Here is a 23,290-nt window from a genome sequence, read left to right on the forward strand (position 1 = left end):
ATAAATTTTTTTAAAGTATTTAAAAAATCTTAATGGCAAACTGGAAATTGTGTAAGTAAATCATATAAATGTTAAAAGTGACCAAATTCAGTTGTAGAAACTAAACAAAGCAAAAATGCTAATAGAAACAAAATAGGTTTCAGTTACTCATTTTAGAGTAAAATAGGTTTTAATAACTGGACTTCCTCATTATCCAATATTATTTAAATTGTAATTCATATTTTAAGTTCATAGAGAATCAAAAAGCAGAGGTAGCTTTATTTACTTTCTATACATATGGAACATTTTAGAACAAATGATAGGATAACCCAATTCTTACATCTACTGATGAAAAACTGTCTTTCAAAAATAATATTCTTGCCCTTCTAAGAAGTTCTATCCTGAGGTATGATTTTATAGGCATTTTTAAGACCTGGCACAGGTCTCTGGAACAAATTTACTGTAAAATGTGGACATTCAACATTACCTTACCAGGTCTGTTACCCTTGCTGATAATGAAAAGGCTGGAGTCAATCATCTCCAAGCACTGAAATTCTGAGATCTACGTGAGACAGATAGCACATGGAAATCACAGGGCTTTATAGGAAGTCTATTACAAGATGGAGGACCAGCTTTATCCTCTAAGGATGAGACAGAGACAAAATATATGAAACAACAGCACTCCAGATACTGGGCATCTGGCAATAAAGGACTTCTGTCCCTGAGAGATGGGAAATAAATGAGGTGATCTCAATGATTACAGCAATTAAGTTTAGAGAGACTCCAGGCACTAGGTCTTCTCTCCCTGAGTTGAGAAGATTGAGCTGGGAGTTAGGGAAGTCCAATGTGGTGAGAGTTCATAGAGCAAATTACTGGAAAGGAGAGAACTACACAGAGAAACAGAAAGCTTGGGAGATCTGCAGACGGTTGCCTCAAGTCTTCAGCTGAATTCTGATCTGTGAGACAGAGACCATCTGAGGCCTGGAAAAGCAGCACTCAAAACAATGAGAGGAAACAATCTCTAGAGCTCACACAGGGCCTATAAAACCACAGTTAACTTAGAAGAATTTTGCAGCCAGGTGTGGTGGCTTACACCTGTAATCCTAAAACTTTGGGAGGCCAAGGCGGCCGGATTGCTTGAGGCCAGGGCTTCAAGCCTGGCCTGGGCAACATGACAAAACCCTGTCTCTACAAAAAATACAAAAATTAGCCAGGTGTGGTGGTACCCACCTGTGGTCCTAGTCACTCGGGAGGCTGAAGTGGGAAAGTCATCTGAGCCCAGGAGGTCAAGGCTGCAGTGATCCGTGACTGCACCTTGGCACTCCAGACTGAGCGATAGAGCAAGATCCTGTCGAAAGAAAAGAAAGACAGAAAAGAAAGAAAAGAAAGAAAAGAAAGAAAGAAAGAAAGAAAGAAAGAAGAAAAAAAGAGGTTTTCTCTAATCCTGCCTAACAAAGTATAAGACCTGAAAAAACGGATCCCAGAACAAAGCTCAAAAATATTTATAGGAAAAAAATAATGTTCAGTATCTAATAAAGTGAAATCTATAATGTCTGGCATCCAACTAAAAATTATCAGACATGAAAAGACACAGGATGGAATATATACAAGATGGAATAATACGTAATACAGAAGGAAAAAAAATCAATCAAAACCAACCTAGGAATCACAGAAATAACAGACCTAGTAAACAAGGATAGTAAGACAGTTATTATAAACATATTATCTGCTTACAAAGCTAGAGGAAAGATTAAGTATGTTAAGAAAGACATGGTAGATACTAAAAAGACCCAAATTCTTTCTTCTTTTTTTTTGAGACAGGGTCTTGCTCTGTCACCCAGGCTGGAGTACACTTGTGCAATCACGGCTCCCTGCAACCTCTAACTCCTGGGCTCAAGCAATCCTCCTGCCTCAGCCTCCCAAGTAGCTGGGACTAAAGGCATGTACAACCATGTCTTGCTAATTTTAAATTTTTTGTAGAGATAGGGTCTCCTTATGTGGTCCAGGATGGAAAAAACCCAAATTCTAATCAAACTTCTAGAGACAAAAACTACATGTCTGAGATGAAAAATATACTGGATGGGATTAACATCAGATTATATCTTGCAACACTCAAAGACAAAGCAATAGATACTATCCAAAATCAAACAAAGAGAAAATAAAAACTAGAAAAAAAAAAAAAAGAAAGAAAAAAGAATAGAGCATCAGTGAGCTGTAAAACAATATCAGTATCCTAACGCATGTGTAATTAAAGTCGCCAAAGGGCCCGTAGAGTCAGAGAAATTTAAAAAAATAATAGTGGCTGGGTACAGTGGCTCACACCTGTAATCCCAGCACTTTGGGCGGCTGAAGTGAGCAGGTAAGTTGAGCTCAGGAGTTTGAGACCAGCCTCAGCAACATGACGAAACTCCGTCTCTACTAGAAACATAAAAATTAGCCGAGAGTGGTGGCGGGCACCTGTAGTCCCAGTTACTTGGGAGGCTGAAGCATGAGAATTGCCTGAACCTAAGAGGCAGAGGTTGCAGTGAGCTGAGATCACACCACCGCACTTCAGCCTGGGCGAAACTCTGTCCCCACCCCACCCCCACCCCCCAAAAAAGAGAAAGAAATAAATAATAGCAAAAAAAAAAAATGTCTAACTGTGACGAAAACTATTTGATTCAAGAAGCTCAACAAACTCCAAGCAAAAGAAACATGACATGAACTATACTATACCCAGGCATATCATAATCAGATTGCTTAAAACCAGTGATAAAGATAAATCTTAAAATCAGCTGGAGATAAAAAGACACATTATATACAGAGGAAGATAAAAATGACAATAAATTTCTCAACAGAAAACTATGCAGCAATATCACTAAAAGACTGATAGAGGCCACGCACAGTGGCTCACGCCCGCAATCTCAACACTTTAGGAGGCCAAGGCAAAAGGATCACTTAAGCCCAGGAGTTCAAGACTGGCTTGGACAATATAGGGAGGCCCTGTCTCTACAAAAATATTACAAAATTAGCCAGGCACGGTGGCACGTGCTTATGGTCCCAGCTACTCAAAAGGCTGAGGTAGGAGGATTGCTTGGGTCCAGGAAGTCAAGGCTTCAGTGAGCTGTGATCACACCACTACACTCTAGCCTGGGTGACAGAGTGAGAACCTGTCTCAAAAAATAAAAAAGACTTGGAAAAAAAAGTTTATTAATCTAGAATTTTATTTCCACAAAAATACCTTTCTGTATGTATGTATGTATGTATTTATTTTTTGAGACAGAGTTTTGTTCTGTTGTGTGCCCAGGTTAGAGTGCAGGGGCACAATCTCAGCTCACTGCAACTTCTGCCTCCTGAGTTCAAGTGATTCTTGTGTCTGAGCCTCTCTAGTAGCTGAGATTACAGGTGCATGCCATCATACGGGCTATTTTTTGTATTTTTAGTAGATACAGGGTTTCACTATGTTAACCAGGTTGGTCTTGAACTGCTAGCCTCAAGTGATCCTCCAGCCTCAGCCTCCCAAAGTGCTGGGATTACAGGTGTGAGCCACCATGCCTGGCCCAAAAATATCTTTCAAAAATGAAGGTGAAATAAAATATTCATCAGTCATATAAAGGCTTTGCAGTCAGACATACCTAGGTTTAAATCTTGCTCTGTCTCTTACTAGCTGGGTAAGCAATATCAAGTTACTATTTTTATTAATATCCATTTTAATTGCCAATTATTCAGTGTTTATTATAAATAGGCACATGTATTATGCCAACTGCTTTATGTGTATAGAACCTCATTTAATTCTCAGAGCTCAGAAAGATAGTTATCATCATCCCTGTTTTATAAAAATGCTGGAATTTAAATATAGATTGACTGAACCCAAATCTCTTGCTCTTCACCATTGTCTCATACTACTGGGGTCTCTTCTGCGTGTAAAATAAAAAGCATAATAAGTACTTCCCAGAGTTACTGTAAGGACTAAATGAAATGATACATGTGTATCACCCAGTACAATGCCAGACACATAGCAGTCACTCAATTAAAGAGTGTTATTACTATTATATAGTCATACTTACCATACATCTCATCTTCCAACCCATGAACGAAAGCTCCACAAGCTCCTGACTCAATCAAGTTCACAGCCCCAGTATCTACTTCTTCCTTGGGAGCATCATCTCCCCACTTCCTGCCACTGGAAAACTCCCCTGAACTGTAAAGTTCCTTGGCACGCTCATGTGCAGTACGTTTCCTCTGCAGAAGACAACAATAATCACCAATTGTAGGAGGTTCATGAAGGAACGCTAAGATGAACCCTGAGAACATGGGAAGGCAGAAAATAAAACTGTTTTTTGAGAGTTACGTTTGTAAAAATTATCAGTAGTTCATACAAGAGAAATGCAAATTCAACTTAAAATGAAACCAAAGCCTTGCTGGTCTATAATAGCTGAAAGTACCTAATTAAAAAGGATAAAGATAGCTGAAGAACGTGTTAAGAAAGTTGGTTACGTTTGCTGTGGCAGCAACATAGGAAAGAGAGAGCCAGAGAGGTAAATAATGACAGTGCCCCTCCAAACACCATCTTGGGTAGACAACACATTTACTCTAAGAAAACAATTATCAGGCAGGGTGCAGGTGGCCCATGCCTGTAATCCCAGCACTTTGGGAGGCCAAGGCAGGCTGATCACAAGGTCAGGAGATTGAGACCATCCTGGCCAACATGGTGAAACTATCTCTACTAAAAGTACAAAAATTAGCTGGGCATGGTGGCGAGTGCCTGTAGTCCCAGTTACTCGGGAGGTGGAGATTACAGTGAGCCAAGATCGTGCCACTGCACTCCAGCCTGACGACAGAGTGAGACTCCACCTCAAAAAAAAAAAAAAAAAGAAAAAAGAAAAAAAGGAAAAGAAAGCAATTATCTTAAGTCTTAGTAAAAGTATTTTTCTATTTGGCAACATTGCGTTCTATTTCAGTTACAGTACAGTCACTAATCTAGTAAACTCACTTTACACAGAGATTGCCTAAGGTGGAATATACTGGTTGGTGAAAAGTAAGTATCCAGTCCACTTGACAGTTATGGTTCTCATCACAAATGAATGACCTGGCACTCCTCTTTATACACCAGCCTCTCATGGAAACCCCATCTCTAAAAAACTACAAAAAATTAGCCAGGTGTGGTTGTACACACCTGTAGTCCCAGCTACTCAGGAGGCCGAGGTGAGAGGATCACTTGAGCCCGAGAGGCAGAGGTTGCAGTGAACCAAGATCGCGCCACTGCACTCCAGCCTGGGCGACAGAGCGAGACCCTGTCTCAAATAAAACAAAAGAAACAAACAAACAAACAAACAAAAAACATGCACAAGAAAAAGAGCTGAGAGACATACACCAAAATGACCAAAGTCATTACATTAGGGTAGCAGGCATATGGGTAAATTGCTTTCCTTTCCTTCATAAAAAATTCCACAACTTTCATATCACTTTTATAATCACTTTTATAATTTCAAAATTGAGGTACTAACAATGAATGTACATATTATTTTCTCAGACTCAAATCTGGTTCTGCAAACCATGTTAGTGAACCATCACAATCAAAGCTTAAGGGCATTTCATAAGAGGCAGTTGGGGCCGGGCACAATGGCTCACATCTGTAATCCCAGCACTTTGGGAGGTAGAGGCAAGAGGATTGCTTGGGCTCAGAAGTTCAAGACCAGCATGGGGAACAGAGCAAGACCTCATCTCTACTAGAGATAAAACAAATTAGCTGGGCATGGTGGGGCATGCCTGTAGTCCCGGCTACTCAGGAGGGTGGGGTGGGAGGAATGCTTGAGCCCAGGAGATCAAAGCTGCAGTGAGCTATGATTGTGCCACTGCATTCCAGCCTGGGCAAGAGCATGAGACCCTGTTTCAAAAAAAAAGGAAAAAATGGTGCGGGGTTGGGGGTATTTTGTTACTGTTTGGAGAAAGGCTTTACTCACTCTTCCATGATAACTGCTGCTGAAAAGGAGTCCTAAAATGTCATACCATCTCACAAAATGAGAACAGGCCTTTGTAGTTCCTAACAAACAGAAAATTAGTCTTTTGGGGTTTTCTGGGGTTTTTTTGGTTGTTGTTTTTTGGGGTTTTTTGGAGACAGAGTCCCACTCTGTTGCCCAGGCTGGAGAGCAGTGGTGCGATCTCGGCTCACTGCAACCTCTGGTCTCCAGAGTTCAAGCGATTCTCTGCCTCAGCCACCCAAGTAGCCGGGACTACAGGCACATGCCACCACACCCAGCTAATTTTTGTTTTTCAGTTGAGACGAGGTTCACCATGTGGCCAGGCTGGTCTCAAACTCCTGGCTGCAAGTGATCCACCCGCCTCAGCCTCCCAAAGTGCTGGGATTACAGATGTGAGCCACTGTACCTGGCTTAGAAAATTAATCTTGCCTCTTTTTTGTAAAGCATAACCTGTGTAAATTATTTCATTACAATAATACAAAATTTAATGAAGTCATCTGTTATTTGCTTCAATTTACTAAGATTTTTAATTAAAATGTAATACAGTTATCATACATTAATTTAACAAATGCTGCTAAGTTAAATCAACACAACTCAGCATACTGCCCCCCCATATTGGTTACAGAAACCCAGTTTAAACAACAAAGAATAAAAGGTACCCTCAGATCTGACATCAGCTTCTTGTCAAGGGTCTGCTCCAAGAAATGAGAACTGACTTGCTCCATAGAGCCCTATAAAAAGAAAGAATCCAGAGCATATAAAACAACTTTTATGATTTGAATATTATCTTAAAATTCAAAGTCTGTAGCCAATTTAAGTGCATAAAGATAACATTATTCATGACAGTAAAGATGCTATGGGTTCTGAATCATCAGGAAAATAAAAATATTAGCAGCAGCTAACACCTAAATAGAGCTTACTATGCGTCATGTACTATGCCTTTTTTTTTCCCCTGAGATGGAGGTTTGCTCTTGTCACCCAGGCTGGAGTGCAGTGCCATGATCTTGGCACACTGCAACCTCTGCCTCCCAGGTTCAAGCGATTCTCCGGCCTCAGCCTCCCAAGTAGCTGGGATTACAGGTGCCCGCCAACATGCCTGGCTAATTTTTTGTATTTTTAATAGAGATGGGGTTTCGCCAAGTTGGGCAGGCTAGTCTCAAACTCCTGACCTCAAGTGATCTGCCCGCCTCGGCCTTCCAAAGTGCTGGGATTACAGGCGTGAGCCACCGCACCCGGCCACTATGTGTCATGTACTATTCTAAGGGCTTTAGACATATATTAACTCGTTTAAATCTTCTGTAACTATAACCCTGCAAAGTAAATACTATATTAGTCCCATCTTATATAGGGAGAAAAAATATAAAAAGATCAAGTAACACATTGACAGCCACAAAGAGAATAAATTCCAGAGCCAGTAGATATATCCAGGCTTCAAAATCCTTTCCCTTAACGACTACTCTCCACTCCTTTTCATTCTTCTTTCCATTCCTCTGTTCATTCATTCATGCATTCAGTTAAACAAATGTTTAGCAACCATTCAATTATATGTCTACAGTTACCAGAAACAAGAATACAAAAATAAAAAGACAACAGCTCTACACTCAACAATCTCACAGACTAGTAAGGGAAACTGACAAGAAAAGAGATTACTGCAATATAGTATGAAATGCTGTAATACACATCCGTGAATGATGCCATGGGAACGGAGACAACAAGCAGGTACAGGCAGGGAGAGGTATACTTGGAGAAATGAAAATCACAGTGCAAATGCCAAGTGAGAAATATTAAGTGATTTTATGAATGGAACATAAGATAGGGCTTCTGAAAATGAGGCAGTACAGATAGGATAATAAAGAGCCTCATTTGCCATAGTAAGGGGTTTGCCTTATAAATAATTATTACATAATCCCTGTTAAACATCTAATGAGCTCAACAATGTATAAAATATTTTACTTACATTTTTCAAGTTTATTCTTCCCAATAATCCCATATACCTCTCATTTCCATTTTCTAGATGAGAACTGAGGCTGAGATTAGGCAACTTATTCATTTCAAGTAAGGGAGGACATAGATTTATATTTCATAAAGCCCATCTTGCAACAGTATGACTAATGGACCATAAGGAATCAAAATGAAAGCAAAAACACCAGTTTCAGAGGCTGCTGGAGCAGGTCCTAAACATTAAGAAATTTATCTGAGATCTTCTCTAATTCCTAATAAACACGGAAATGCTTATACAGGCTCAGATCTTTTCTCTAATCACATTTTCCATAGAAAATTATGTGTTCTTGGGGAATGTCCTTACTCAAGTTAACACCTTTCCTATGATTCCACAAAAACAACTGCTGTACTATTTTGACTAAAGTAGTTTCAAAACCACTTTTTCTTTTGGTACATAGATCTAAGCCAATGTCATAGCTAACATCCATTTTTTAAATCCAAACAACAATTTTATAAATAAGAACTATAAATGCTTAAGACCTCCTAAATCTCTCTCTGGTTTTACCACCAGCATTAGCTGTTGGCTTTTTCCTACTAAAATAAAAGTTTTCATGACTTCACAGTAAGTTGCTTCATCCATAATTCCCAGTGCCCTCCTCCAATGCCCTCAGCTGAGCACTCATCCAACACAGCAACACAGAGGGAGTACTATGCAAATCTGTGCCCCGCCAAATTAAATATCATTACTTGAAATAAATTTTCAATGTAACCTAAGTATAGGTGAAGCTTTCCATTTTAAGTCTACAAACACAAAGAGCCCTATAGCATAGTAATCCACTTGAAAAATGGTGAGATGTCTATTACTGCAGGACCAGTGGAAATGGAGAAGGGATGGATTTAGGGATGTCAAGAAGGCAGAACTGATATGAGTTGGTAACTCAATGGATGTGAGACACAGAAAAACTATTCCCACATTCCTCTGGTTCATGACTTAGCAGATGATATTATCATTTATGAAAACATAGAGAAGCAGATTTGGACCAAAAAGATAATGAGTTCATTATAAAATGCACCTTACAGGCCAGGCACGGTGGCTCACACCTGTAATCACAGCACTTTGGGAGGCCAAGGTGGGCAGATCACGAGGTCAGGAGATCAAGACCATCCTGGATAACACGGTAAAACCCCGTCTCTACTAAAAATACAAAAAATTAGCCGGGCGTGGTGGCGGGCGCCTGTAGTCCCAGCCACTCGGGAGGCTGAGTCAGGAGAATGGCGTGAACCTGGGAAGTGGAGTTTGCAGTGAGCCAAGATCACGCCATTGCACTCCAGCCTGGGTGACAGAGCAAAACTCCATATCAGAAAAAAAAAAAAGTGCACCTTACCAATCAGAATAACAGCTACATTCTGGTATACTTTAACCAAGACAAATATGTTTAGATTAAGATGGAATCTCTCCAACTGTACTACTAGTGCTACTTAACAACCTAAATTTAGGTAGTTAATGCTACGAAAACCTTACTTAACACTGAGAAAACCATTTCACCAGAGAGCCTTATTAAATGTATGTGAAATTTAGATACGGATATTTAACAATTATCACACCTGCTTTAAGAGCAAAAACTGCTCAGTTAGTATAAATAACATAAGTCTATGCAACTAGGTGATAAGTATATCAGACATAAAACTGCCACTAACTAGGAATATTTGCATTTACCCTGGGAAAGACCAGTCATGGGAGACTTACAGGCACAAAAGCCTATAATCTAACAGTCTGAAAGTGTTGTAATTTTTAAGGTCAATGACTTCTTAAAGCTTATAAAAGTAGTGACTGTATTCTAAATAGTCCCATGGATGAGCTTACTGGGACATCAAGTTTCTTTGCCCCACAAATAGGGCAGTTATAAATAAGTAAAAGCTAACCTCTTTTACATGGTTTTGAATTTTCTGATATAATTTTTCATCCTGCTATAAGCCAAAGGGATTGGAAACTATTCACTTTTTAGGCAAGAGGGACTCGAGTTTACAAAGCTAAGTTGTTGCAGAACCTGGCTTCTGTTTTCCTCTCCAACTTACCTCGTTACAGATCCCCTATATTGAACACTACCCCCAACTAGGAAGCACTAAACTGCTTGTAGTTTAGTATGATATTACAGCTTAGTATATTGCTATGCATGATAATGTACTGCTTTTATATCCCTGCTCATATTTTCTCTTTCCCTGCATCACTACCTAGTTACTCATCCTTCAAAACTCAGTTCAGAGATCACCTCCTCCAAGAAGCCTCCTGTGGTTGTGGTTGGTGCTCTTTCCTACCAGTACCAGGTATTCTTATTCACTGATTAGCTATCCCTGGCCACCTGACTATCAACTTTGTTGAAGACAGAAACTGTCCTCAGTGTTTGTCGATTTGCTGAACAGGTGATCTAAAGATTATACAGGTTGAACATCCCAGTTCCAAAAATCTGAAATCCAAAATGCTCAAAAATCCAAAACTTTTTGAGTACCAACAAGATGGTAGGAAATGTTCATTGGAGCATTTCAGATTTTGGATTTTGGAGCATATTTCAGATTTGGGATGCCCAACAAGTAAGTATAATGCAAATAAAATATTCCAAAATCCAAAAACAAAACAAAATCCAAAACACTTCTGGTCTCAAGCATTTTGGATAAGGGATACTCAATCTGTATGCAGATTTGTTTTTTAAAAAATGGCTTACTAGAGTTACCTGGCACACATCACCCACGACAAAAAGGAACAAAAATAACAAATAACTATATTTCAACTAAAATGACTGTAGATACATGCTGCTGAGCACCAGAGAAAGGGCAAAATCCCTGTGGAGCATGAAGGCTTCAAGATAGCACCACAGGGAAGGGAGTGAGGCTTCCTACCTACCACACTGTCTCCCTTGCCAAAATCAGCTTAAAATCAGAGGAACTTCTTACAGGGAAAAAGTAAGCTGGAGATACCTATCAGTAGTCCCCACTGCTGCCACAGGCACCAGCAATTCTTGATAAAGGAGAGTCCGTAAGTCATCAGTGGCCACAAATCCAGTCTGGAGAGTAGCCAAGAGATCATTCAGCTGTATTGCCTCAGAGTGGGAGCCCACCTTGTCCTAAGCTACTGTAGCATGGCACCAAGTTGAAGCTAGACTCACTACTAGTATGCATCCTGCCCTGGGGACTAGTAGCAACTGACTATCTTCATCCCTGAGAATCTGCCATCATTCTACCATGATCACACGATGGCCTGCAGCACCATAACCCCATCCACATAGAGTCTAGGTCAAACAGAGTGACCATGACCACAGCATCAGACCCCACACAGCACTACCAACCACCCAGAAAACAGGCAGACCTGCACAGCAAGGAAGCCATCAAATAGACAGCTGGCAGTGCTTTACCCAGCACCCTTGTACCATATAAACATCTGGGCTGCCAAGCATGCACATGCCAGTACTCAGCCAAAAAGCCAATCCTGCAGCAGCCCTACTGCCTCTCACAACCCGTCACAGAACCACCTGCCCACGCCCTGCCTGATAGCTGGTAACTCAGTGGTCCTGTCCGCTAAAACAGGCCATGATAGAGTCCCATAGCACACAATCCAATCCACAGGTCCTGTGGTAGCCCTGGCCCCCCACCATAGACTGCTGCCAAACTGCCCAGCCCCACTGAGCAAAAGCACTTGAGCCTAGCCCAAAGTAATAGCCAACCAGGTAATAGCCCCATCTCCCTAGATAGCCACACAGCTGCCCAGCAGGCTGCCCCAGCAAAAGCCTGAGCCCAGCACGACAGCCACCACGGCAGTAACTACTGCCTCCCTGGAAAACCAGATAGACAGCCTGGCAGCCATTTTAGCCTGCACATGTCGCGCCCAAAATCAGCTTAGCAACCTCACTTGCCTAAAAATCAGCTCAGCACCCTCATCTATAGCATCACCATCGCAAACTCCCATAGCCTAGGCAACTGAAGCAATTGCAAACATCACTGACTAGGAGTATAGCTAAAGATTATAGCTGAAGCTGACAAGGAGTGTTATACCACCCACTGAGTCCACCCAGAACCAAAGGCAACACACCATACCCAGCTAATACCCTAAAAACCATCTGCAGGAAAAAGACTGTTACTATATATTAGCTACTCAATAAAATTGAAAAGAGCAACTATTCTACTAAATGCACAGATATCAACATCCAGTATCTTGGACACGATAAATGAAAATCAAGGAAACACGACACCCTCAAAGGAATACAGTAAGTCTCCTGGTTGGGCGCAGTGGCTCACATCTGTAATCCCAGCACTTTGGAAGGCCAAGAGAGCCAGATAGCAGGAGCTCAGGAGTTCAAGACCATTCTGGGCAACATGGCAAAACCCGTCTCTACAAAATATACAAAAATTAGTCAGGTGTGGTGGCATGTGCCTGTAGTCCCAGCTACTCAGCAGGCTGAGGTGGGAGGATCACTTAAGCCCAGGAGGAGAAGGTTGAAGTGAGCGAGATCTTGCCACTGCACTTCAGCCTGAGTGACACAGCAAGACCCTGTCTCAAAAAAAGAAAGCAAAAAAGTCTCCAATGACAGACCCCAAAGAAAAGGACACTTACAAAATGCCTGAAAAGGAATTCAAAATAGTGATCTAAAGGAAACTCAGTAAGATACAAGAGAATACAGACAAACAATTAAATGAAATCAGGAAAACAATTCATGATCTGAATGAGAAATTCAACAGAAATCAATATCATAAAAAAGAACCAAACAGAAATCTTGGAGCTGAACAGTTCAATGAAAAAAATAAAAATAGTATATAATTGAGAGCTTCAGCAATAGACTAGGATCAAGCAGAAGAAAGAATTTCTGAACTTGAAGACAGGTCTTTTGAAATAACCCGTTAAGGGGGGGAAAAAAACAAATAAGAATAAAAAAGAAAGCCTTGGAACATATAGGACATCAATAGACAAACAAATATTTGCACTGTAAGATTGCCTGATGGAGAGGAGATAGAGAAAGGCACAGAAAACCTACTTGACACAATGAGAGCAAAACTTGCCAAGTAGTGGGAGAAATACGGACATCCAAATTCAGGAAGTTCAAAGGTTCACAATTAGATTCAACCCAAAAAGATCCTCTCCAAGGTACATTATAATCAAACTATCGAAAGTCAAAGACTAAGAATTTTTAAAGCTGCCAGAGAAAATTGTCAGGAGAATCTCCATTACCATCAACAGATTTCTCAGCAGAAACCTTGTAGACCAGGAGAGAATGGGATAGTATTAATATATTCAAAGTATTGAATGCTACAATTAGAAACAAAAGGACAATAATCACTATCATGACAACACACAAAAGTATAAAACTCACCAGTAAAGGTAAACTCATAAATCAAACAGATCAAACCACAGTGATACAATATGTCATGTAAAATTTTCAATCTGCTAGTATGAAGATTAAATTCAAAATGGTCAAAAACTACAAGAGCTACAAATAGTAGCTAAGGAACACATAACAGATGAATAAGAAAATTAAGGCAACAAAAATATAATTGAAGAGGGGAGAGAAAAAGTCTAGGGTCCTTTTATGTAACCAAAGTTGAGTTGCTATCAGCTGAAAACATTCTATTATAATTGCAAGACTTTTTTTCCCCCTTGAGACATTCTTACTCTGATGCCCATGCTAGAGCATGGTGACCTGATCATGGTTCACTGCAGCCTCAATCTTCCAGGCTCAAGCAATCCTCCCACCTCAGCCTCCTGGTGACTACAGGTGTGTGCCATCATGCCTGGCTGATTTCTTTTTTCTTTATTTATTAGAGACAAGGTCTCACTATGTTGCCCAGGCTAGTCTCAAACTCCTGAGCTCAAGTGATCTGCCTCCCAAAGTGCTGGGATGATAGGCAAGAGCCACCACACGGGCCTAAATAAGACTCTAGTAACTATGTAGAAAAAAATTATAGCAGATACACAAACAAGAAAGAGAATGAAAATAAAGCTTAGCCCCACAAAAACCCACTAAATCGAAGAGATAAACAACAAGAAAGGAAGACAAGAACAAAGGATCTCCAAAAGAACCAAAAAGTAATTAACAAAATGGGAGGAATAAGACCTCATCTATCAATAACAATCTTGAATATAGCTGGGTGTGGTGGTTCATGCCTATAATCCCGGCACTTTGGGAGGTCAAGGCAGGCAAATCACTTGAGGCCAGCAGTTCGAGACCAGCATGGCCAACATGGCAAAACCCATCTCTAATAAAAATGCAAAAAAAATTAGTTGGGCGTGGTGACACACACCTGTAATCCCAGTACTGGGGAGGTTGGGGCATGAGAATCACTTGAACCCGGGAGGTGAAGGTTGCAGTGAACTGAGATCACACAAGTGTACTCCAGCCTAGGTGACAGAGTGAGATCCTGTCTCAAAGTAACAAAAAAAAAAAAAAGAAGAAGAAGAAGAAGGAAAAAATCTTGAATATAAATGGATTAAATTCCTCAATTAAAAGGTACACTACAGCCTGGGCAACAGAGCAAGAAAGAAAAAAAAAAAGGTACACATTGGCTGAATAGATTCAAACACAAAATCTAAGTACACATTGCCTAGAAGAAACATACTTCACAAGCAAGAATTAAAACATATACCAAAATCGACAGTATGCAACAAAAGCAGTTCTAAGAGATAAGTGTACAGCAATAAATAGCTACATCAAAAAAGAACAACCTAGTTTTTAATTTTTTTAGAGACAATTTCGCTGTTGTCCAGGCTGGAGTCCCCAGGAGTTTGAGGTTGCTGTGAGTTATGATTGTGCCATCGTGGAACCGCACTCCAGCCGAGGCAACAGAGCAAGACCCTGACTTAAAGAAGAAAAAATAAATAAATAAAATCTTGTAATTTGCAACATCGATAAACCTGGAGGATATCATGTAAAGTGAAATAAGCCAGACACACAAAGACAAATACTGCACGATCTAAAACTTAAACATAAGACCTAAAACCGTAAAAACCGTAGAAGAAAACCTAGGCAATATCATTCAGGTCACAGGCATGAGCAAAGACTTCATGACTAAACCACCAAAAGCAATGGCAACAAAGCCAAAATTGACAAATGGGATCTACTTAAACTAAAGAGCTTCTGCACAGCAAAAAAAAAAAAAAAAAAAAAAAAAAAAAAAAACTATCATGAGAGTGAACAGGCAACCTATAGAATGGGAGAAAATTTCTGCAATCTATCCATCTGACAAAGAGCTAATATCCAGAATCTACAAGGAACTTAAACAAATTTCAAAAAAAAAAAAACCACCCCATCAAAAAGTGGCCGAAGGATATGAACAGACACTTCTCAAAAGAAGACAGTTATGCAACCAACAAACATATGAAAAAAAGCTCATCATCACTGGTCATTAGAGAAATGCAAATCAAAACCACAATGAGATACCATCTCACACCAGTTAGAATGGCCATCATTAAAAAGTCAGGAAACAACAGACGCTGGAGAGGATGTAGAGAAATAGGAAAGCTTTTACACTGTTGGTGGGAGTGTAAATTAGTTCAGCCATTGTGGAAGACAGTGTGGCGATTCCTCAAGGATCTAGAACCAGAAATACCATTTGACCCAGCAATCCCATGACTGGGTATGTACCTAAAGGATTATAAATCGTTCTACTATAAAAACACATGCACACATATGTTTATCGCAGCACTGTTCACAATAGCAAAGACTTGGAACCAACCCAAATGCCCATCAATGACAGACTGGATAAAGAAAATGTGACACATATACACCATGGAATACTATGCAGTCATAAAAATGGATGAGTTCATGTTCTTTGCAGGGACATGGATGAAGCTGGAAACCACCATTCTCAGCAAACTAACACAAGAACAGAAAACCAAATACTGCATGTTCTTACTCATAAGTGAGAGCTGAACAATGTGAACACATGGACACAAGGAGGGAAACATCACACACTAAGGACTGTCAGAGGGTGAAGGGCTGGGAGAGGGATAGCATTCGGAGAAACACCTAATGTAGATGACAGGTTATGGGTGCAGCAAACCACCATGGCACATGTATACCTATGTAACAAACCTGAACTTTCTGCACATGTATCCCAGAACTTAAAGTATTTTTTTAAAAAATTGATATCATAGAGGCAGAGAGTATAACAGTGGTTACCAGACACTGGGGAGGGGAGGGAGTAGGAGAGAATGGGAAGGGACTGGACAATGGATACAAAGTCACAATTAGGAGGAATAAATTCTGGTGTTCAACTGCATGTAAGGGTGACTATGATTAACAGTAAAACATTGTATATTACAAAATAGCTGTAAGAGAGGTTGTTGAAAGTTCTCATGACAAAGAAATGACAAATGTATGAGGTGATAACTATACTAACTATCCTGATTGGATTAATATTCAACATAGATGTGTATCAAAACATCAACTTGTGCCCCATAAATATATACAATTACAATGCGTCAATTTTTTAAAATTACTAAATTTTTAATTAAAGATTATACACAAATCACTTTATCACAGGTTTATCTACTGGAGAGCTGGAGTAGGGCAGCTTTACCTCTTAGCTTGCACAGAGATACTAATAAACCAGCAGGGCCTTAACTGGCCAATCCCAATGTGTAACTGGATGCTCACCAGGAAAGGATTATATATGGACTTTAGATTATGAGGTTTGAAGTCCTCATCTGTCATTTACTATCTGTGTGGTCTTAGACAAATTATACCACATTCCTAAATTTTAATTTTGTTATTTATGAGTAATACATTTACCTCAGAGAGTTTAAAAAGATTAAAAATTACTTGCAAAAGTAAGCAAATGAGTTAGGAATGTGTGCTTGTATATAAAGAGAAGTGGGTTAATGTTTATGTGTGAATGTGTGTGTATTTATGTGTGTATGTATGACTAAAAATGCCTCACTTAGTAGGCCAGAAACTCTATACCTAGTAGTCATTATTATTATTATCAGCAAGATTAAAATGATTACTATTTCTGAATACAAACATAATTACTTATATAATTTGAAGCTGTTCAGATTTAACAGGAAATTACAACACAAGGCATGTGACTCAATTTAGAGTCATTCAAGTAGAAATCCTTTCAATATACACGTTATACACACAACTTTATGCAAATAAATTTCAGATCCTATAGAGTACAAAACTGAAAATTTTGAATGATTCTTACTTTAAGGATTACTTTTTAAAACTGCCTACTCAGGTAAAAATATATCATTAATTCATTCCTCTAAAACATCTTTCTCCTCCCCACTCCCACCTAGAGTTCATTGTAGATCCTCTGTAAATGTTGAATGAAAGGATTTGATGAATGATTAGATTGTTCTGAATTTAGAAAGTTTTAAAATATGAATTCAGAAATAAAGTCAGTAACAGTTAGCTTGTTTAACTCTACTATGCACAAGATTGGAAATACTCCAATCATCCATTACTACTATATTTCACGAAAATGCTTCACACAGGTTTCAGCAAATACTCCCATAAATACTGGTCACAGGACTAAAGCTATCACCAGATCAGTGTCCAGTACAGTCAGATACAAAGCATTCAACCAACAATCTCACCAAGAGTAGCAGGGCTGGGGGCACTCAAAGGGGAAGTGTCCAAAAAGAATCACAGATTTTCCTGCTGTGACATGTATACAATTTTTTATAGATACTTACATATATTTATACACTGTGCCCCCACCCATCCTACATAGTATAATACTTTTTAGTTTATAAACATTTTCATAGACTATATCTCATTTGACCATCATGACAACACTATCAGGTAAATACGAGAGATATTAGAACCCCACTTAACAGATGAGGAAACTGAGACTAATATCAAATGATATATACAAGGTAACACAGATATAAAATAAGTTTATTAGGTCAACACTCTATTACAAGACAATTTTATCCCTTAAAAGTTAAATAATTTTTTTTTTTTTTTTGGAGACAGGGTCTTGCTCTGTCGCATAGGCTGGAGCGCAATGGCACAATCTCGGCTCACTGCAACCCCCGCCTCCCAGGTTCAAGTGATCCTCCCACCTCAGACTCCAGAATAGCTGGGACTACAGGTGTGTATCACCGCGCCAGGCTAGTTTTTGTATTTTTAGTAGAGACGGGGTTTCACCATGTTGGCCAGGCTGGTCTCGAACTCCTGACCTCAAGTGATTTGCCTGCTTCAGCCTCCCAAAGTGCTAGGATGACAGGTGTGAGCCACTACATCTCAGCCCAAATGTTAAATTTTTTTTTTTTTTTTTTTTTTTTTTTTAGATGGAGTCTCACTCTGTCGCTAGGCTGGAGTGCAGTGGCACGATCTCGGCTCACTACAACCTCTGCCTCCCGGGTTCAAGCAATTCTCCTGCCTCAGCTTCCCGAGTAGCTAGGACTACAGGCGTGTGCCACCATGCCCAGCTAATTTTTGAATTTTTAGTAGAGACGGGGTTTCACCATGTTGGCCAGGATGGTCTCAATCTCTTGACCTCGTGATCCGCCCGCCTCGGCCTCTCAAAGTGCTGGGATTACAGGCGTGAGCCACAAAAGTTAAAAATTTTTAATAAATGTGCTGAGTCCTCAAAAAGAAAACAATAGAAAAGTACCAGGCTAAAAGTCACAAGATCAGGATCTGATCTCACTCTACAATTTTCTGTCTGTATAAGCTGGATAATTTACTTAACTCCTCAGAGCCTCAGTTTTCTCATCTAGAAGATGATAACAGCATTTAAAAAAACATTTAAAAAAAATTTTTTTTAAATAGAGATAAGGTCTTGCTGTGTTGCCCAGGCTGGTCTTGAACTCCTGGGCTCAAGTGACCCACCCACCTCGGCCTCCTAAAGTGCCAGGATTATGGGCATGAGCCACCATGCCCCAGCTGGGTAATGGCACCTATCTTGCAGGATTACTATAATGAGAAAATGTATGTAAAGGGCCTCCTTCAAATTATCTAAAATAGCAGTCCCCTACCTTTTTGGCACCAGGGTTCAGTTTCATGGAAGAAACCAGAGAGGGTGGTGGAGCAGGGTGGTTTTGGGATGAAACTGTTCCAACTCAGATCATCAGGCATTAGATTCTCACAAGGAGCATGAAACCTAGATCCCGCACATGCTCAGTTCACAATAGGGTTCACACCCCTATGATAATCTAATGCAGCTGCTCATCTGACAGTAGGCAGAGCTCAGGCAGTAATGCTTGCTCTCCCACCACTCACCTCCTGCTGTGTGGCCTGGTTCCTAACAAGCCATGGACCAGGACTAGTCCACAGCCCAGGGGTTTGAGCCTCCTGAACTAGGACATAACAAGTGCTTAATAAATGGGAAAAACTTTTTTTTTAATTATTTTCCTTTTTCTCTAGGCTCTGGCTATCTCGGTTCCTAATAGGGTTAATAGAATTATGTTTTAAGATTCTTTCTAGTTCTAAAAGGCTATTTCTCTACAGGAGAGTGAACTATTTCTTTCTATATTAAGAAATTCTGGGACTGGGAATAGTGGCTTAAACCTGTAATCCCAACAATTTGGGAGGCCAAAGCAGAAGGATCACTTGAGCCTAGGAATTCAAGACCAGCCTGGGCACAAAGGAAGACCCCATCTCTACAAAAAATACAAAATTAGCCAGGCAGGGTGGCACATGCCTGTAGTCCCAGCTACTCAGGAGGCTCAGGTGGAGGGATCGCTTGAGCCTGGCAGGTCAAAGCTGCAGTGAGCCGTGACTGCACCACTGCACTCCTGCCTGAGCAACAGAGTAAGACCCTGTCTCAAGAAAAGAAAAAGAAAAAGAAATTCTGGGGTTTTAAATTCAGGTCACACTGCCCCATCTGTAGTTTCTCAAAATGTTTGTAAAAACTTAACGAGCAATGTGTCCATTTAAAAAAAGGATTATTGGCCGGGTGTAATGGCTCACATCTATAATCCCAGTCTTTTTTTTTTTTTTTTTTTTTTTTTTTTTTTGAGACGAGAGTCTCCCCCTTGACGCCAGGCTGGAGTGCAGTGGCGTGATCTCGGCTCACTGCAACGTCTGCCTCCCAGATTCAAGCGATTCTCCTGCCTCAGCCTCCCGAGTAGCTGGGATTACAGGAGTGCACCACCATGCCCAGCTAATTTTTGCATTTTTAGTGGGGACGGGATTTCACCATGTTGGTCAGGATGATCTCAATCTCCTGACCTCATGATCTGCCCGCCTTGGCCTTCCAAAGTGCTGGAATTACAGGTGTAAGCCACCACACCTGGCCTATAAGCCCAGTCTTTTGGGAGGCTGAGGCAGGAGGATTGCTTGAGGCCAAGAGTTTGAGACCAACCTGGGCCACAAAGGCCCTATTTCTACATAAAAGAAAATAAATAAATACATACATGCATACATACATACACAAAAAGTATAACTTACCAACAGTTTTGCTGCCTGAACACGAACCACCCAAGAGCCATCACTGACCATGTGACAAATTTTTCCAAACGCATCATCAACTAAGCGTATTTCTTCATTAGAAGAAGGAATTGGGACAATGCTAAATTAAAAGAAAATAAATGAAATCACTTAGAACAAAACATGATCCTAAGTCTGCAGGCTCAGGCCAGGCACAGTGGCTCACATCTATAATCCAGCACTTTGGGAGGCCCATGCAGGTAGATTGCTTGAGCCCAAGAGTTTAAGACCAGCCTGAGCAACATGGCAAAACCTCATCTCTACAAAAAAAAATACAAAAATTAGCTAGGCATGGTGGCATGCGCCAATAGTCCCAGCTACTTGGGAGGCTAAAGTGGGAAGATAACTTTAGCTCTGGAGGTGAAGGTGGAAGTGAGCTGAGATCACACCACGGCACTCCAGCCTGGGTGACAGAGCAAGACCCTGTCTCAAAAAATAAATACAGTCTGGGCACAGTTGCTCATGCCTGTAATCCCAGCACTTTTGGAGTCTGAGGCAGGTGCATAACTTGAGGTCATGAGTTCGAGACCAGCCTGGCCAACATGGCGAAACCCCCTCTCTACTAAAAATATAAAAATTAGTCGGGTGTGGTGACACACGCCTGTAATCCCAGCTACTCAGGAGGCTGAGGCAGAAGAATCACTTGAACCTGGAAGGTGGAGGTTACAGTGATCCAAGATAGTGCCACTGCACTCCAGACTGGATAACAGAGCGAGACTCCATCACAAAAAATAATAATAATAAACAAATAAATACATAAGTAAGCAAGGCTGCAGGCTCAATAAACTGAGAACAGTCAATGAAGACTGACACACACGAAAATGATAACTGAATAGTTCAAATCCTAGAATGATTAAATACAGTTCAGAATAAACAAATCACTCTGGGATTTACTCTGGGAGTAAAAACCAACTCTTTCAGTTGCGTTGCAAATTATGCTTTTTTTTTTTTTTTTTTTTTTTTGAGAGAGGGTCTCACTTCTGTCACCCAGGCTGGAGTGCAGTGGCATGATCACTGCTCACCACAGTGTCAACTTCCTGGGCTCAGGTGGTCCTCCCAGTTTACTCTCCTGAGTAGCTGGGACTACAAAAGCATGCCACCACACCCAGCTAATTTTGTACATTTTTAGTAGAAATGGTTCACCATGTTGCCCAGATTGACCTCAAACTCCTGAGATCAAGCAATCCACCCGCCTCGGCCTCCCAAAGTGCTGGGATTACAGGGGTGAGCCACTGCACCCAGGTGCAAATTTTCAATATACTGAATAAAAGTGTGTAACCCACCAAAGGGTCAGCTAGGTGTGGTGGTTCACACCTGTAATCCCAGCACATTGAGATACTGAGGCAGGCAGATTACCTGAAGCCAGGAGCTTGAGACAAGCCTAGCCAACATGACAAAAGCTCATCTCTACTAAAAATACAAAAAATGAGCCAGGTGTGGTGGTGTACACCTGTAATTCCAGCTATTTGGGAGGCTCAGGCACGAGAACTGCTTCAACCCAGGAGATGGAGGTTGCAATGAGTTGAGATTACATCACTGCAATCCAGCCTGGGCCACAGGGCAAGACTCTGCCTTTAAAAAAAAAAAAAGAAAGCATGTAACCCACCAAAGGTTCAAAGATTTATGAAATTATCAAAAACTAGCTTCCACCGAATATTTCATATCCTTAAGCTTATTATCTCCTATAACTGAACTTCTTTTTTTTTTTAGAGAGAGTGTCTTGCTCTGTCACCCAGGTTGGAGTACAGTGGTATGATCTCGGCTCAGTGCAATCTCCACCTCCAGGGTCCAAGCAATTCTCCTGCCTCAGCCTCCCTAGTAGTTGGGATTACAGGCATGTGCCACCATGCTTGGCTAATATTTTTATTTTTAGTAGAGACGAGGTTTCACCATGTTGGCCAGGCTGGTCTCGAACTCCTGACCTCAGGTGATCCACTCACCTCGGCCTCCCAAAGTGCTGGGATTACAGGCACCACCGTGCCCTGACTGAACTTCTATAAATACAGTAAATCTCAGAATAAATCAAGATAAAACTTACTCGTCAATCCAGTCCTAAAAAAAGAGACAATTTCCAGTTAGCCCTTTTCTTTGTATGTGTCTAAGTCCTAAAACACTACAAATGGAGCCTACTCCTACAGGTTTATTCATTCATTCTGGTTTTCAAATTTTGGCAGTTTAATGAAGAGGAAAAAACACCTCTTTTTCCTATACGAGGAAAAATAAAATATTCTATAAATATTTATAAATAAAATATAAAGAAATATAAAGAAAATATTCTATTTTATACAATATAATAATATTGCCTACCTCCTCAAAGAATCACTGTGAAAATAATAATTTAATTGCTGTGAAAATGTTTTTAACCAGGAAAACAGTACATAAGAGATCACTATTCTCAAACTCATCTGGTATCTTTATCTGGCATTTGGCACAAACCAAACTAAAATGGGTCCCAAACAATTTTAAAGATTTTTTTGTAAAGTACTGAAAACCATTTAAGAAAGATATTCCAATTTCTTCACTTATAGATGACAAGGTTAGGACCAAAGAAGTGAAGTATCTTTCTAAGGGTGTACAGAAAGTTCCTATCAGAGATGAAAAATGAGGACCAGGCAATCTGATTTTCAGCCCCTCACTCCCCATTGCCTTCCAAAAATCTAACCAACATTTCTTTTCTAGAAGTGGGCTTTCTGCACGGTGAGAGGAGAGGAAAATGGCTTCACAATCAACAAAAGTCAGCTTACACCCACACTGACCTTTCAGGATAGAGCTGACTGACAACCCAGATAAGCTGGACTGCAGCACTGCGCACTTGTTCATAGTCATCAGAGAGCAATTTACAGGCCTGCAAAGAAGAATTCCAAAAGTCTATTAGCTCTGTGTCCTCTCAGGCAATGTTTAAACTATTTTCAAAGTGAAGATAGGGTGGTTGGATAAGGATGCCCAGTAAAATACTTGTGTGTGGTTTTTAACTTCTTGAATCTT

General features: G+C 40.3%; 2 protein-coding genes across 2 annotated transcripts in view; both read right to left on the minus strand.

Moving 5' to 3' along the window:
- The window catches only part of CLNS1A (chloride nucleotide-sensitive channel 1A), an 820,929-nt gene that overhangs the window by 316,494 nt on the left and 481,145 nt on the right, over positions 1 to 23,290 (minus strand). The gene's annotated exons all lie outside the window — the stretch shown is intronic.
- INTS4 (integrator complex subunit 4) overlaps positions 1 to 23,290 on the minus strand; it is a 111,639-nt gene that overhangs the window by 53,088 nt on the left and 35,261 nt on the right. Inside the window, exons 7-10 of the mRNA XM_050757464.1 lie at positions 23,062 to 23,150; positions 20,267 to 20,387; positions 6,599 to 6,670; positions 4,026 to 4,200 (exon numbers count right to left, since the gene is read on the minus strand). Of these exons, the coding sequence (XP_050613421.1) occupies positions 4,026 to 4,200; positions 6,599 to 6,670; positions 20,267 to 20,387; positions 23,062 to 23,150 (457 nt within the window). The remainder of the gene's footprint in view (positions 1 to 4,025; positions 4,201 to 6,598; positions 6,671 to 20,266; positions 20,388 to 23,061; positions 23,151 to 23,290) is intronic.

Source organism: Macaca thibetana, chromosome 14 (genome assembly GCF_024542745.1).
Source record: "Macaca thibetana thibetana isolate TM-01 chromosome 14, ASM2454274v1, whole genome shotgun sequence".
NCBI lineage: Eukaryota > Metazoa > Chordata > Mammalia > Primates > Cercopithecidae > Macaca > Macaca thibetana.